Source organism: Martes martes (genome assembly GCF_963455335.1).
Source record: "Martes martes genome assembly, chromosome: 8".
Lineage (NCBI taxonomy): Eukaryota > Metazoa > Chordata > Mammalia > Carnivora > Mustelidae > Martes > Martes martes.
This window is the reverse complement of record NC_137895.1, coordinates 115,393,996-115,410,223: the sequence shown is the minus strand read 5'-3', so window position 1 is coordinate 115,410,223 and position 16,228 is coordinate 115,393,996. Positions and strand designations below refer to the sequence as shown.

Below are 16,228 nucleotides of genomic sequence, written 5' to 3'. Positions count from 1 at the left end.
CTTTTGCCTATGAGGGGGAAGAGTTGGAAACATTTAAAGTATTCAGAGGTAGAAATAATTTTATTTTTTATATGTGCAGAAGACACATCTGACTTCTAGTGAATGGATATGTTTTAAAAGAAAGGACATTTAAATCTTAAATTCATATGTATTTGTTAGAATATATAAATACCTTGACTTTCAGGAGAAAGGTTTCATAAGTAAGCTCGGTGGGAAAGGAAAGGAGGATGATGACAGATACAGCTCAAGAAGATGTTCAGTTGTTAAGATTTCTCTTGAAGGGGCACCTGGGTGGCTCAGTGGGTTAAAGCCTCTGCCTTCTGCTCAGGTCCTGATCCCCGGGGTCCTTGAATGGAGCCCTGCATTGCATCGGGCTCTCTGCTCAGCAGGCAGCCTGCTTCCTCCTCTTTCTCTGCCTGCCTCTCTGCCTACTTGTGATCTCTGTCAAATAAATAAATTAAATCTTTAAAAAAAAAAAAGATTTCTCTTGAAAATCATTGTTTTCTGATCTCTGATCCTTCTCCATTCTCCTTATACTGCTTCCTCCTTCTTTCCATTATCTTATAGACGGTCCTCAAAATCATTTCCCTGACTGCTAAACTATTAAGGGATTCATACACTGATTCATTGTTCATGCATCAAATATTTATTGGTTATTGAGCATTTGCTACATGCCAAATACCAAGTACTGAGGCTCTGGTGATCTGTAAGATAAAGTCCCTGCCCTCGTGAGTTCACATCCTGCCAAGGTTGATAGACAAATGTATTTGCAGAGAGTGCAGTGTGCTATGAAGAAAAAAAAGCTCAGCTCTCAGATACAACTCTAGGATATATCAACCATTACCAATTCTGTAAAAATTTTCTCACATTTTAACATTTCTGAAATCAAGCTGCCTCCTATCATTGATTGTATCTTGTGATAATTGGCAGCATTTTTTTCTGTTTTAGTGGTGTGTAAAATAATGGAGCATCTTAAAATTAAGGGACCATTAGGTTCTATGAAATATGGTAGCTACCACAACTCACTATAGGCAGGCATAAATTAAACCACAGCTAAGAAACTTCTGAGCTTTGAAAAATAAATTTTTTTCAGCAGTCCTAAATTCTAAATAGTAATGATGGAAGTAAAACTTGTTTGTTTTTTAGAAGGAATATTTTTGGTTTAAAGTACATAGATTATATACTGTATAACCCATATAACTTTATACAAAATGAGGAGTGGAAATTCTTATTTCTTAAAATGTGAAATTTTAATTTTTAAGGAAACATTTTTATTGAACTTTACTAAAAATATATTAGCAAGACGAAGTGAGAGCACAGAGTACTTGGTTAATAAGTAAATTTTCAACTCATAAACTTTATTTGGAATTTTGGAAAATGTTCAGTTTTAGGAACATTATTTGAAGAAACATCACTTTTGTGGTCTGAAAAAGAAAGTTACTTTGTTCTGATTTTTATTTCTTTATTTAACTTTTGGGTGTTGGCCCTTCTTGTGTAACGGTTTTTCTAGAAATGTGAAATGTTTTGCCTTATAGGATTCTTTAGTTCTTAAATGAATGATCTCTTTGTGTACCAGATTTCTGCTGAGAAATAACTTTCTTCTGTAGTCATTAGGAAAATAAAAGTAGGTACTGATGAAATGAGTAGTTGAGAAGAAGAGGATAATGCTATTCATAATTTATTTTTCTAGATTTAAATATTTATAAATTAGAATAGTGAATTGAAATAAGTTTTGGCTATTAAAATAGAAGTTTTAATGAACCATTATATAGTGTTTTAAAGAACTTTTTTGACTGCTCTAAACAAATGTACAGTATATTTTTTATATATAATATTCGTAAACAACCCATTTTTTTGCAGTTAATATTTATAAAGAGTCATCATAGCCTATAATAGCTATATCTTTTCACTATAGCAATTGATACTTGGAATTATGTGTGTATATTTCAGTTTCAGCTGCAGTTATGAAATAGCTTTAAAATACAGCCTAAGTCACCTTTATTGCAATTATTGCATTCCAGAAAATGTAGTTTAAAAGACTTTCGTCTTTTTGTCGTCTAATTTGCTATAAAGTAGTAACTCTCTTTTAAAAATGTTTTGGCAGCTTTACAGTAAAGTCAGTTGGTGAGGGTGGCATCAGGAAATTGGTTTCTTGTGCTCTCTTTTATATCCTTTTTAAGGACTTCAGAACATTTTCTTTTGTAGAACTTATCTCAAGTCAGTCTTATAAATGAATAGAAGCCTATATTTTTCATATTTTTTTATCAAATCATTATGAAATTTCTTTTATAATGTTTTATTAGTTTGGTAAGTATCATCATTATTCATCTCTTTAGTACTGAACTATGAAGGACAGTTCAAATGTTATTATCAGAAACCCAAAAAGGGGAAAAAAACGGCCACTGTTTTCTCTCTGAGTGTGTTAATGTGGTAACAGATAGAAGCATCTTTGAATTGCAGCTTGTGATTTCAAGAAATTATCTGTCTGCCTTTCTTATTGGGCTGCTTTGCCCTGAGTATTTTGTGAAACAGTAGTATGTCACTCTGTGTTTGCATATATCTACACATGTTTAAAACCAGTTTGTAAAGCTATTAAGGAAAAGCGGCTAGCTGAATAAGTAAGAGCATTGTAATGTTGGAGTCTGTAATTTACTTTGAGAAACTCAGATTTTCACCTTTTTTTATCCTTATTTCAAATAAGGTATCTTACTTGATACTAAGAACAGAGAGTGACTTAAAATATAGTTGTGATTCTTGAAACCTAATAGGTATCTTGTATTTCACTGCGACAGTACTCAGCATTGCCCAATTTCTTACTTATAATAAAAATAAGAAAGTAATTGTGGTGATAACAGTAACAGCTAAAACATACTGAATTCCTACTTTATTTCAGATATTGTTCTTTTATGTGTAATTGTATCTTTAAAACTAATGTATTAATTTACGTAGCTCTGTCTTTATTGATTTATACTGGCAGGTTAAATTTTATTTAGAGTATTTGTATCTCTGATATATCTGCTAACCAGATTTCACAATTGTTCTGTTAAGAGAAGATTGGAAAATTGCTTTAAGTCATCATTCTGGAAATTGTCCTCATTCTTGTGGTCTTCCTGGAATTTGACATATCTGCTTTTGCTGTCATAATAATGTGGCCCACCTCTGTTTGCAGTGTCTGGATTGCTTTGTTTTTTACGCTTTATTTTTTTAAGGTTTTATTTATTTGAGAGAGAGAATGAGCAAGTAAGAGAGAGAGAGGACACAAGCAGGGGGAGAAAGTCAAGAAGACTCACCACTGAGCAGGGAGCCTGATCCCAGGATCCTGGGATCATGACCTGAGCCAAAGGCAGATGCTTAACCAACTGAGCCACCCAGGCACCCCTGTAGTGTCTGTTTTAATCAGCTTTTCTCTACCAGTAGTTTATAGTACCTGGATTTGGGAATGTAGGTGAAACAGAATGCTTTCTTCACGCATAGTGCTGGAAATTTAAAATTTCATTATGAATTAATGCAACATCTCAGTAATTCTGCTTAGGAAGAGTAAATTTATTATGAGGTTTTTGTTTCATCTATTAAATAACATGTAAAGAGTCTGGCAGAAAGGTTATTTTGAGCTGAACTTTTTCATTAACTTGTTTTTTGTGCGTCTCCTTGATTTGTGAAAAATAAAAGATTTATTAGCAGGAATGATGACCATTTTATTTCAGTTGTTTTTGTTAGTGGAAATAAGACACAGTTGGGGCAAGTCCCATCTGATGCAGACACATTCCTGATGTAGACTACTACACAGGCCTCAGGACAGTAGATAGAAGTAGTTAAGGTCTTCAGTTTCTACTTGGTGGTTGTCAGTGTCATTCTGCTAAGAAAGTGATGTTTTTAGTTGACTTGTGATTTGATTTTTCTGCAGTTTTGGTTTCAGCTGTATTGTGATTAATGAGGGTGACCATTATTCTGAACTTTGTTATTTTGATGCATTATTAATAGGTAATATTTATGGAGAACCTACTGTGTCCTAGGCACTGTACATATTTATCTTATTTAATTCTTATAGCACCCTAAAAGATAGTCTTGATATCATTTTATAGCTGAGAGAAAGAGCGTTCTTAAGTGATTTGCCGAATTGTACTAATATATAGTAGGCCTGAGCTGTGAACCTCATCTGTTTGACCATAAAAATCCATGGTCGTCTTTGCAGCACTGCCTGGCAAGTGTGTATTTCACGAAAGCACTGATTGTAATGTGGAACTGAAAGGAAGTTTGGGGGAGGGGCAGGAAAAACACAGAATTCATAATTGTGGATGAAGGGGAAAATGGACTATCATCAGACCATAAACAGTCCACAGCTAGCAGTTTTTAAAGGAGATGTAGAGGATGTGTAAATGCTTTTTCTTTTAATTGAAGTATAGTTGACAAGAGGAAGTACTTTTTAAAATGCTATGTTCAGGATCATAAGAACAAGGAAGGGTAATCCCACCGTTTGTGGAGAGATTTTGGGCAGGGCAGGCAGGGGCGGGAACGAACCAACCATTCACTTTTGCTTTTATCAACAAGGAAGATTTCATCCTGGCAGTTGGTAAGTTGAAGATTGGGTAAAATTAGATAGTGTCGTAAGGGATAATTTATCTACTTTAAATGAGTCCCAGTCTTTAGTTAAAAACCAGTTATATCCTCAAAGACTGAAATAACTTCTATAAGTAATTGTAGAGCAGTTGTCGTTAAACTTAGAAAATCTTTCATATTGAGGTAGTAGTCGAAAGATTCCTAATGGACAGATAATTTCCTTGTTCAAAGAGCAAGGGAAAAATACATTCTGAAAACTGTACAATCCAGTAAACTTATATCAACTTTTAGCATAATTCTAGATTGAATTTTGAAACAGATGATTTTAGTCATGAGGAAAATGAAAATTAAAACCAAAGTAAAAATACCACTGTATACTCACTAGAATGGCTAAAATTAAAAAGGCCATCCCAAGTATTGGCAAGGGTGTGGAGGAACCAGAACTCTCTTACACGGCTAGTGGAATGTAAAGTGGTACAAATACTTTGGAAAATATTTTTATAGTTTCTTAAAAAGTAAAACACACCACAGGGTGCCTAGCTGGCTCAGTTGGTAAAGCATGTGACTCTTGATTTCAGGGTCATGAGTTCAAGCCCCACTTTGGGTATAGAGCTTACTTGAAAAAAAATAAAGTACACCAGCTAGTCCCAGCTTTTCTTTACTAGCATTTTGTATTTAAGAAAACTGGAGACCTTTGTCCACAGAAACATTTGTAAATGTGTTTGTAATAACCCAAAATAGGAAGCCCAGGTGCTGTCAACAAGTAAGCAGATAAGCAGATTGCAGTACGTTCATATTAAAGAAGTACTGCTCTTCGATAAAAAGGAACAAACTATTCATGCATGCAGCAACATGGATGTATCTCAGAATCATTGTGGGAATTAAAAGAGGCTAGACAAAATGAAATACATGTTGTATGATTCAACTTACATAAAATTTTAGAAAGTTCAAACTAATCAGTAGTGACAGAAATCAAGTTAGCAGTTGCCTGGGGTTGGGGTAGAGGAACAGATGGGTTACAGAGGGACAGAGGAGTCTTTGGAGGTAATGGACATGCTCATTATCTTGATTGCAGTGAGGTTTTCTTGATTGAATGTGTATGTGTTTTTTTCTTTAAAAGATGGTTTTGAACTCATAAAATAGAAAGGGGTGGTTTGAGAAAGTCTGTCCTTGACCACTAAGAGCACATTAAGTCAAACTAATCTCATTGGGGAGAATGGGTAAAGTCTGCTAGGCTGGTAGCCAAATGGACTACCTTAAATATATTTGTATTTTGAAATAGGAGATACTTTGTTATCTACTGTGATAAAAATGAAATGTAGTTAGTTGGGTTTGTAGATGTTTCATACCCCCACTTAATATTTTTCACCTTAGTATATCTGGCCTGGTGCATTTAGTGTTCTGAGTATTACATTTTAAGAGGAATGTTAACTGACTAAAGTACATCATATAAAAGTGAGTATCAAGAGAGGACGTCTGAGATAATATGAAGAACCAGATTGTCTGATCAGATTCACATGAGTCAGAGACTTAAACAGTGTTAAGCTTTACTAATTCAAGGATACAAGCATTCAAAATGGCATAGACCCACCAGAGAGAGGATCCTGAGCACAGGTCTTTATGTCTTTTCTTTCCTCATCAGGCATGCCATTGATCCAGAGTATTTGAGAAGTTCTCTTAACTGAGGTGTGCACATTATCCACAGCAGAGAGAATTTCCTTTTTGTGTTCAGATAGTTATGTAGCTTACTCAGCGATTTCCAGGGAGCTCTTAAACTCATAGCTTCTGTCTAGGTTTGTATACGTTGCACAATCCTAACCAGAGACATCCTGCTAAAAACAAAAACATTTCATAGATAAGGGCTCTCCTGTAACAGAGAAATAGATCTTACAGGGTAGTTTCTTAACTCTTCCTGTGTTCTATCTTTAGAAGTAAAAAGGTGTGTCAATACTAAAGATGGCGTAGATTTGTTTGTGGTATGGTCCAGGAGGCCCGAACTGGTTCCAGAGGATAGAAATAAAAAGGATGCAGGTTACAGCTTGCTACATAAAAAGCCTTTTTGACAATTACCCATACATAATAAGGTCTTTTTGATGGAAGTTGATACCCTGTTGCTAGATGAGTGTTTCTAAACAATGCAGGCAAGAGGAGCTTCTACTTTTCTTGAGGTTGAACTTGATAGTCTTCTACTTCCTAGCCAACCTGAGTGGATTTGTCTCTAGAAGATTAAGCCTATTAATCTGTTTTATGTTCTTGGATGATACTGTCTTTATTGATTTAGAGGAAAGACATTATTTTTTCTAAATTTATTTAATTCTACTTAACATTTTATTTGAAATTGTTTTTCTTTGATTTTCTCAAGCCATTTGTTATTTCTTTGTTATTTTTTCTCAGTTTAAGATCCTTAATGTACCCATGTCTTCCCAACTTGCTGCAAATCACTGGAACCAGCAACAGGCAGAACAAGAAGAGAGGATGAGAATGAAAAAGCTCACTTTAGATATCAATGAGCGGCAAGAGCAAGAAGATTATCAAGGTAAATAATCCTTCATAGGACAGAAGTGGAAAAGTTTTATGCTTTTTGGGCTTTTTAAATACAGAATATCAGGGTTTTTTACACTCTCCTCCTTTTCATGTCATCTTTGCAAATATTAAGCTTAAGAAATTGCTTTTATATTCCATTCTGTCTTCACTTACTTGCAAAATAACAATGTCATTTTCATCATATTCTGCCAGCTCCATAATTCAGGTTAGATTCTGTACTCTTTAGAGCTATGTTTGCAACTGAGATGATAATCAGTGTTTAATTGCCTCGTGTTGCCAGTCATCTGTGAGCAATTAATTCAGCACATATTTATTATCTCATTTGTCTGTCTGGGAATCCTGTCTCGAGGACCCCATGCTTCTTCAGATTTGAAGGTATACTCAAATTAAGATTCCAGTTTTGTGCAGATGTACCCAACACTCTTCAACTAACTAGAACCTCATGTATAGAATCCACGAACCTCATTAGCCAGCCTCTTGGCATTTCTCTGGCACCCAGATTTTAGAGCCATAACATGACTGTTTATTATATAGCACTGTATTGACAGACAGCTTTCCGTGCAAGAGAGATTGTTAAGTAAATAAATATTTGGTTTTCTATCTTTGAATCGTTCTAGAATCTCTTCTGGTAGATACCCAACATTTTTAACAGTCAGTAGTAATGGCTAACATTCAGCATAAGTTCCTACTATGGGCTGGGCACTGACTTCTGTACTTTTACAAAGCACATAAGCCTCACCACAATTCTAGGAGATAAGTGCTTATTATTACCTGCATTGACATTTAGGGAAATGAACTGGAAGTCTCATAGCTAGTTAAGTACCAGCGCTGGGATTTGAACCAATGTTGTCTGGCTCCAGATGCTATGTTTGTAGCTATTGAACTAGACTGCTTCTCATACTGTTTTATCATAAGCCTCACACTTATGTAGTGGCCAGATTGACAGTATGGGGAATATTGAGTAGTAAATGCTTAAAGAGCGTGTTGCCTCTCTTGGTGTGCTCTTTCAGAACTTCTCAATCATTGTAGTCTGTGTGATGGTTATTTTTCTTTAATCACCTACCTGACAGAACTAAAAAACTTGATCTCCCTAGGGTTTTATTTGCTTCATCAAGGGGAGTGTTAACCACAGTTAACCACTTTTTCTGTTTTGCTCCTATGTACAGAAATGCTGCAGTCTCTTGCCCAGCGCCCAGCTCCAGCAAACACCAATCGGGAACGGCGGCCTCGTTACCAACATCCAAAGGGAGCACCTAATGCGGATCTAATCTTTAAGACTGGTGGGAGGTAAGACGGTTTCTCTTTTTTCTCCTTTTTTTTTCCTCCTTTAGTTACTTGTTTTTCATGATGTCTGTATGAATAAATTAGATAGTTTTGGATTATACTTAATGATAGAGGCCTAATTTTTAGCAAAATAGAAAAGTCTTTGAGTTGTAGATATTTGAGAAAAGAAAACATTTATGAAATAATTACAGTTTTTTTGTTTTTTAATTTCAGCCACATTGATCTTGGCTTTCACTCTGTGGGTGGGCTTTTTTGGATTCTTTAATTTTCACTTCTCCATTCACAGAGATGAGTAGTTATAGATGAATTTGAGAGAAATCACACTTTTCTGTTAGGATTTTTCAAGCCAGTATTGGATAATATTTACAAAAACTCAAAACCTATTTCCTAGACTTTTAAGCCTGCAGGTTGAGTTTGTTTTGAGGTATTTGTTTGTTTGTTTTTAATTATAGAATGTCCTGCCGGGATCCATGCCAGTTCCGCTTAAACTTGAGTTGCTTAAAGTGAAATAATTACAGTTACATAAGGAGTTTCACATAGAAGATTGCCAATAAGACCTTATTCATCTTCTTTTAAGGGAGAAAATTACTTTAAGTTTTTCTGGGATCTGGTCTAAGGACCCATGCCATTAACTCAATTTTCTGTCTTGTGGTCAGGTTATAATCAAAGATAACATTGGCCATGCTGCTCTTACTGATCTCCTTCAGGGTATTGGTGTTTTAGCCTAAGGACAGACAATAGGCCCAGGATGTCACCTTGCTGTCGGTGGCAGGCAAGGTGGGTATGGGAGGGAGTGTGCTAGGGATAGGGAGCAGAATAGTTCATTACCGTGACAACAGTGCTGGGGAAGTGTAAGTCTCTGTCTTGTACGCACTCTGTGTTTGTGTGTACCTGATAACATTTCTCTTTGACCTATATGCTGAGACAGCTCTATGTCTGTCAGATAGCTCTATGTCTGTCTCTATATGCTGAGACAGATTATGGGTTAGCACATTGGTTTGTCATGATAGTTTAGGGGTCTGTTTTTTAACATCTAGTGAGTGTGATGTTTTTAGAAATCCAAACTAGGACTGATGTACAAATCCATCTAATGAGGCGCAAGATATTAGGTTATTTTTAATTATCCAAGCTTCAGTAAAGTCCTTTAGTAAAACCTTTTATTGCCACTAAAATGTAGAAGCTAGGTAGTTTTAACAAGCCACGAAAATTTTCATTTTCTGCGTTTTACATTTTCTTACAGAGCTTTGAATATATATCGGTGTTCTTGATACTGCCTGTTTCTCTTGTCTCCTGGTTGGCAAACAGATCTATTAGAATATTTTTATCTTGATGTTTTCCACCAACTTCACCTTTACGTATTACACCTTCACATCTCTGAATGGCATGATTTCTATTAATACCTAATCCCTTCTTGAATCACGTAATGCAAGTATAGTGCATTTTCCTAGTTTTTCCCAATTTTTAAATGTTTGGGTGAATTTAAGAATCAGTAACTCTGACATTTGATACGTATTTGATACTTGCAGTACGATTTGCCCCCCTCAGCTTTCACTTGTTCTGCACTTATCATGGGTTCAGTCCTACACTATGGCAAATTAAAAAGTCCAAAAAGACAAAGTCTTTATGCTCAAGCTTATAGTCCAGTGGGAAAACTAAGTATAGGTATTTGAAAGAGCTGATTTTGTCCAAGTCATATAATTATTTAAACATTCACTGAAAGTTTATTAAGTACCAAACATTTCTTAAGCAATAGGAAAAAAAATATGGGAAAACAGATGTGTAAATTTATATATGCTAATAGATGTGTAATAGATGAACACAAAGGTATGCTTTTTAGCTACCAGTTATTCAGTTGTTTATCAAAATTCTCTTTGTTAACTTGTGTTTTTGTTCCCTCCCTTCAGCCCCTAGTTAACCAAACTTGGAAGGATTGGCCTTATGCTCTTTCTTCCTCACCTCTCACTGGTCTGGCTGACTTTAGTCTACTGCCCCCTCACCCCAGCCCCCAGCCACCTCCCAGTGTTTCATTCTGTTTCTTTCAGGCTGCCTCAGCAGCACTCAGCACTTGGGCCCTCTTTTTCTTGACATACTCTCTTCCCTGGGCTTACATAGCTGTCCAGTCTTCTGGTCTTTCTCTTCCGTCCTTGACTGCTTCTTCCTGTCTCCTAATTCCTTTATGGGCTTGCTTCTGCCTGGAGACGCTCATGTCATTCAGGGTCACTCCTAGACCCTCCTCTCTTATCCCTGTACTCTCCGTAGGAGGTGTCCTTCCCTCCTGTGGCAAAGTTTCCATCCATAGCTCTGGCTCAGGTCACAGGTTTTAGTTTCTGACTGTATGTCTACCTGTCTTCTAAACAACCACCTAGGAGGTGTGTCCCTTGCCCCCAGGTCTCTGTCCTCTGTTTTCTGGCTCAGCGAGCAGAGGCACTGCTGGGCCACTTGTCCACACTAGAAAAGGAGGTTTAAGTTTGGACTATTCTCCATATCTAATTAATTAACAGATCCTTTGATTCTACTACTGAATACCTCTCACATTTGCCTATTTTATTCTACCTCTGCTGCAGACAACCTAGATCAGGCTGCTATCACTTCTTCTTCTTCTTCCTTTTTTTTTTTTTTTAAAGATTTATTTATTTATTTGACAGACATCACAGGAAGGCAGAGAGGCAGGCAGAGAGAGAGAGGGAAGCAGACTCCTCGCCAAGCAGAGAGCCCAATGCAGGACTCGATCCCAGGACCCTGAGATCGTGACCTGAGCTGAAGGCAGAGGCTTAACCCTCTGAGCCACCCAGGCGCCCCGGCTGCTATCACTTCTTACTGGATTGCTGCCAGCAGCCCCCTGATTACTTCTCAGTCTTCAATATCAACCCCTTCTAATTCATTCTCTTTGTTGTACTCACTTTGTTCTTTCTAAATTTGCCCATCTGCTGTCTGAGTAGGTGAACTCTTCTACTTAAAACCTTTAGTGGCTCCTCATGACTTATAGGATAAAGTCCAAACTCCTAAACTTAGTAACCAAGGCCCTGCATTATTGGGGAAGGGGGGTGGCATTTGTACGTACCTTATTGACTTTATCTCTTTCTCTTCCTCTACTCCCAACCAAGCTGGCCTTTTAAGTCCTTCTAGTTATGTTTTCTGTTTGGAACTTTCTCGTGTTTTCCTCTGGAAATCTCCTGTTCTTCCTTCACATCTTACCTGATAGTCTCAAGTCTGACATAAGTTGGTGCATATATGCTGCCCTGTATTTCCACAGACTTTGTCCTGTGTAATCACCTACTAACTTGTCTTTATATTCCCCATGAGACTGAAGATTGAGGACAGAATTGAAGCCTTATCTTGTTTTCTGTTATAAATCCTCCATGGCTCTTGGGCCTAGCACATAGTAGATGCTCAGTTAATATTTGTTGAATGGACAGAGAAACTTTGAAAAATCTGTATTTAGTCATTTAATAAACTTTTTCCCTAAGCTCTGTCCCCTAGCTCTTTCCTCATTTCCTGATTTTGTGAAAGTCCAATTCTTGAGTTACCATCTCTTCCTGTTTTAAATCTCTTCTTAAAGTCATAACTCAATAAAAAATGCTAACTTGTCCATCATTCTTAAAAATGGCTTTCTGTAAAATATTATGGTGGTCTTATAATACACTGGTCTTATAATACAGGCACGAGTGAACAAGCAATCATGCAAACATAAGTTTTTGACCCGTTCGAGCACCAAATGTTCTTTGCCATTTTTTTAAACATAAGTTTTAAGTGAAGAAATGTAGTCATTTGAAGGAACATAACTCGTGGGGTGGAGTCTCCTGGTGGTTTGGCACCTCTTTATTTACTTTCTATTTTTAACACCGGGCCAGACAGTAGAAAGATGTGTATCTAGAGCAGTGGTTCATCAGATCCCTTAGGAAGAATGTGCTGTGAGATGAATTCCTAAACAGAGGAGGGGGAAGAAAACTTGAGTCAGGTCTGAGAAACTGTTCTCAACTTGTCTCTTAACTTGGCTACTATTTATTAAAAAATAAAAATTAGGTATTAATATTGTCCATTTTATATGGCAGATAAGGAGAAATTCATTTGGACACTGGTTATTAAAGCATATTTTTATAGATTCCCAGGCATTAATTATAATGATTTAAATTTTTTCTAATCACAAGTGATCCTTAAAATAGGCTTGAATTAAAATTGCAGCCCTTCTCACTGGGCAGTGATACCCTAACAAAGGATAGGCGTTTGCTTTTAATGCATTAAAATTGTAATAATGTTCTAGTAAAACAGTTAGCCAGTGCAGAAAAGATTGTTTTCCGCTCTGCCAGTATTGAAAATACTGTGAAACTTCACATCTTTGGTAGGTGTTAGTGCTGATACAGTTTCTGTGCTAAAATTCATATGAATTAAACCAGTGCTCCTTAAACTTTAAAATACATATACATATAATTATATATATATATGGTTTTATTTTTTGTTTTTTGGGGTTTTTTTAGAGAGAGTGCCCACATGAGCAGGGGTAGGGGTAGGAGAGAGAATCCTAAGCGGGTTCCACATCCAGCATGGAGCCCAGTGCAGGGCTGGTCTCAACGGCTCTGAGATCCTGACCTGAGCCAAAATCAAAAGTCAGTCACTCCACCAACTGAGCCACCCAGATGCCCCTAAATACGTATTTTAATTTTCGTGGCTTTTATTAAACTGCTAGTTTTCATTCATTGCTAACATCTCTCAGATGATGTCAAAGCTGCTGAAATACAAATGACACTCCAAGTAGAGTGTTATACTTTAGACTTCTTTTAACCCATCTTAAGGAGATGTGCCTTTTATTTTATTTTATTTTATTTTAAGATTTTATTTATTTGCGAGAGAGAGCAAGCGAGTACAAGCGGGGTGACTCAAGCCCAGAGGGAGAAGCAGACTTCCCACTGAGCAGGGAGCCCGGGGGTGGGACTCTGTCCCAGGACCCTGGGATCATGACCTGAGCTGAAGACAGATGCTTAACCAATTAAGTGACTCCAGCACCCTGAGATGTACATTTTTTATTAGAAATTTTCTTTATGTCCATATTATAAAATTAAATAAATGATACTTTTGTTGTAAAATAGAGTCCCTTATAGAATAGTTTAATCCAAAATGTATATTGTATTTTTTGAGCTCTTAAATTTTTTAAATCTCTCAAAATGATTGTTTGCCTATAAAGCAGTCAAATGACATTCTATACTATATTCAGGAATATATTTATCTTATCAAAGACTGGGCATTTTGAGGGGCACCTAGGTGGCTCAGTGGGGTAAGCCTCTGCCTTGGGCTCAGGTCATGATCTCAGGGCCTTGGGATAGAGTCCCGCATCAGGCTCTCTGCTCAGCAGGGAGCCTGCTTCCCTTCCTCCCTCTCTGCCTGCCTCTCTGCCTACTTGATCTCTCTCTGTCAAATAAATAAATAAAGTCTTAAAAAAAAGACTGGACATTTTTTCCCATCATTTATTGTATTTATTTAAAATATCTATTTTAGACCATTTGACTTGACTTCAGGAGAGATACTCTCTCAGGGAATACTTGTGTTATTGACCTTGTTCCATTCAGTTCAGTCCTGTTATAGATATATCGAGCCGAAGATACACTTGGCCATATTCGCATCTTATTCTTTGAAATCTGTTTCTTGCTCATATAAGCTTCTCTTGTGAGCAGTGAACTGTTAGTGCTGCCAGAGGACGCAGCACCCGCTGGGTGATGGCGGCCAACTCCTCGTCTCGGTGCCAGGTGTCTGCAGGCTTGCCTCCTCCTGACACCTGCGAGGGGGAGTCTGTTCAGGGTCCTCTCTCAGCTCCCGCATCACTGCCGATCCCTGCACCTCCATCTTCACCTGGCATTCCCCCTCTGAGTGCATCTGTATCCAAATTTCCCCTCCTTAGAAAGTCACACTGGATTACGGGCCTGTCCTACTCCAATGGGGCCTCATCTTAACTAATTACATCTGCACTGACCCTTTGCAAATCAGGTCGCATCCTGAGGTCCTGACATTAGACTTCAACATGCGGATTTGGGGGGTGGGGTGGACACAGTTCAACTATTATACAAACCCTAAGCACTCAGCACCTTAGAAAGTAGTTACAGGCAAGATTCCAGGACCACCTGTCTGATCTCCGTCAGAATTGCTCGTTTTAGTGCCCCTCTGCTCCTGTTGTTTCTTAGTCCAGTAGGAGTTTGTGTGCTCTTTAAGAAGCACCGATTTGCCTGGGACACCTCAGGAAACAGCGGTTGGTGGTGTTGAGGGGGCCTTTTCTTGCCAGAAGTTTGCCCTCAGCGCTAGTTCTTTTTAACGTTGCCCTGTTTGTGCCTCCAGGAGACGTTGATCCAGCAGCACGTGTCATTTCATTAGGTCCTGTATCTGATGTTGTGGATAGTGGAGTCCTCCAGCAATTGAATGAGAGCAGTGGACACATCTCAGCATGTCGGTCTAGAGAGTTGCGAATCTAAACCTGGGACAGGCTGGGGCCGTGAGGCGGGAACAGCAGCCTCTGCCAACACCGGAACAAGCCGAAGCTTCCAGATAAGGCGTAAAGGCCTTTTGTAATGGAAATCACGTGAGGGTTAATCTTCTCTTGAGAATGGCGGTCAAGAAATGAGATGGTTAACTTGACTACTGAGCAGTTACACCGAGAAGAGCGTCAATGAGATGACTGAGCCAGAGAAGAAACGGTTGTGATGGTAATGGTATGGGGGAAATGAACTTGAGTTTTAAATTTGATTTGAGTTACAGTGTCTCTGAATTGAACATCCCATGTTGGAAGAAGATACATTTGGGGGCTCCAGGACTGCAGTAGAAAAGTATAGAGCAAGCAGTAAAACCTTCTAGTAAAAACTTACATGCAGGACAACAAAATGATGAAAGATAACCAAATACCAGATAATCCACCAGGAAGGCTTTTGTTTAGGGATTTGTTTCAAGAGGAACAAGGGATGAGGGAGAAAAATCAGTTTTATCCATCAGAGTCAGTAATACAAAAATGCCTACTAGGGTAAAAGAAAAATGTGAAGACTTCTACTACACAAAGAGCAGGAGTTCAGATGGCTTAGAGGAATCTGACACCAGCCCAAGAACAGGGAGAGTTGAGCCCATTGTAAGTATCATAGAAAACAAACAGCGTACCAGTCAGCATGTCACAGAAAATGGACGAAGGACAACAAGGAAAGGGGATCAGAAGATTTTGTTGACCTTCATGGGTTTACAGCCTCTGTCTTTAAAGAAAGTATGGAAACAGTAGAGCTTTTATTTTGCGTTTGTTTTTGTTTTGTTTTGTTTTGTTTTGTTTTGTTTTCCTCCCCCACTAAATAGAAATGAGGGTTCTTAGTCTGTTTCTGGCAATCTGTTAATTTATTAGGATAGTTGTCTTTCGTTTGCTTTCCGATAGGCATAGTAAATTTAGTTAAAGAGCACATCTGTATGCTACAACTTGATTACATCTTTTTTTTTCTAGCTATTTTGCATTTTTTTCTTTTACCATGTTTCAGTTTCTGCATGTAGAATTAAATAAGAACAAAACTTGTAAAGTTGTAACATTTCACATGGAAATGCTGCCCGATCTTCACCAGCTTCAGAAATCTGACCTTTGCCGATGCTGCAATAAAGTGTTGTAATTTAGATTTGCCATGGTTGTGTTTTATTTGGTTTGGGTTTTGGAAATTTTATTAAATGGGTAGATCTTTGTCTTCAAAGGTCATCCTTGTCCTTTCTGAAACAGTCTCAGAGACGGTTTCTTGGGCATATCAGTGGTAGTGCTACTCTCCCTCTAGCATTCTGGGTTTGCGTGGTTTTCCTGGCTGAGTTACCTCACCTGAGGGTCTGTACACAGATTAGCCAGCCC

The 16,228-nt window shown here is 37.7% G+C and overlaps 1 protein-coding gene across 4 annotated transcripts in view; it reads left to right on the top strand.

Annotated features, from left to right (window-relative positions):
• Positions 1–16,005, top strand: part of UPF2 (UPF2 regulator of nonsense mediated mRNA decay) — a gene marked incomplete at its 3' end in the record, with an annotated part of 107,977 nt that extends 91,972 nt beyond the window's left edge. For 2 of the 4 annotated variants that reach the window (XR_013967236.1, XM_080810482.1), the window contains exons 20-22: positions 6,952–7,093; positions 8,268–8,388; positions 14,707–16,005. Coding sequence is in view for 3 of the 4 variants with exons in the window: in XM_080810482.1 (XP_080666608.1) it covers positions 6,952–7,093; positions 8,268–8,388; positions 14,707–14,716 (273 nt within the window). Of the gene's footprint in view, positions 1–6,951; positions 7,094–8,267; positions 8,393–14,706 lie in introns of those variants that run through there. The other 2 variants (XM_080810481.1, XM_080810483.1) reach the window with 2 other exon arrangements.
• Positions 16,006–16,228: the final 223 nt, after the last annotated feature.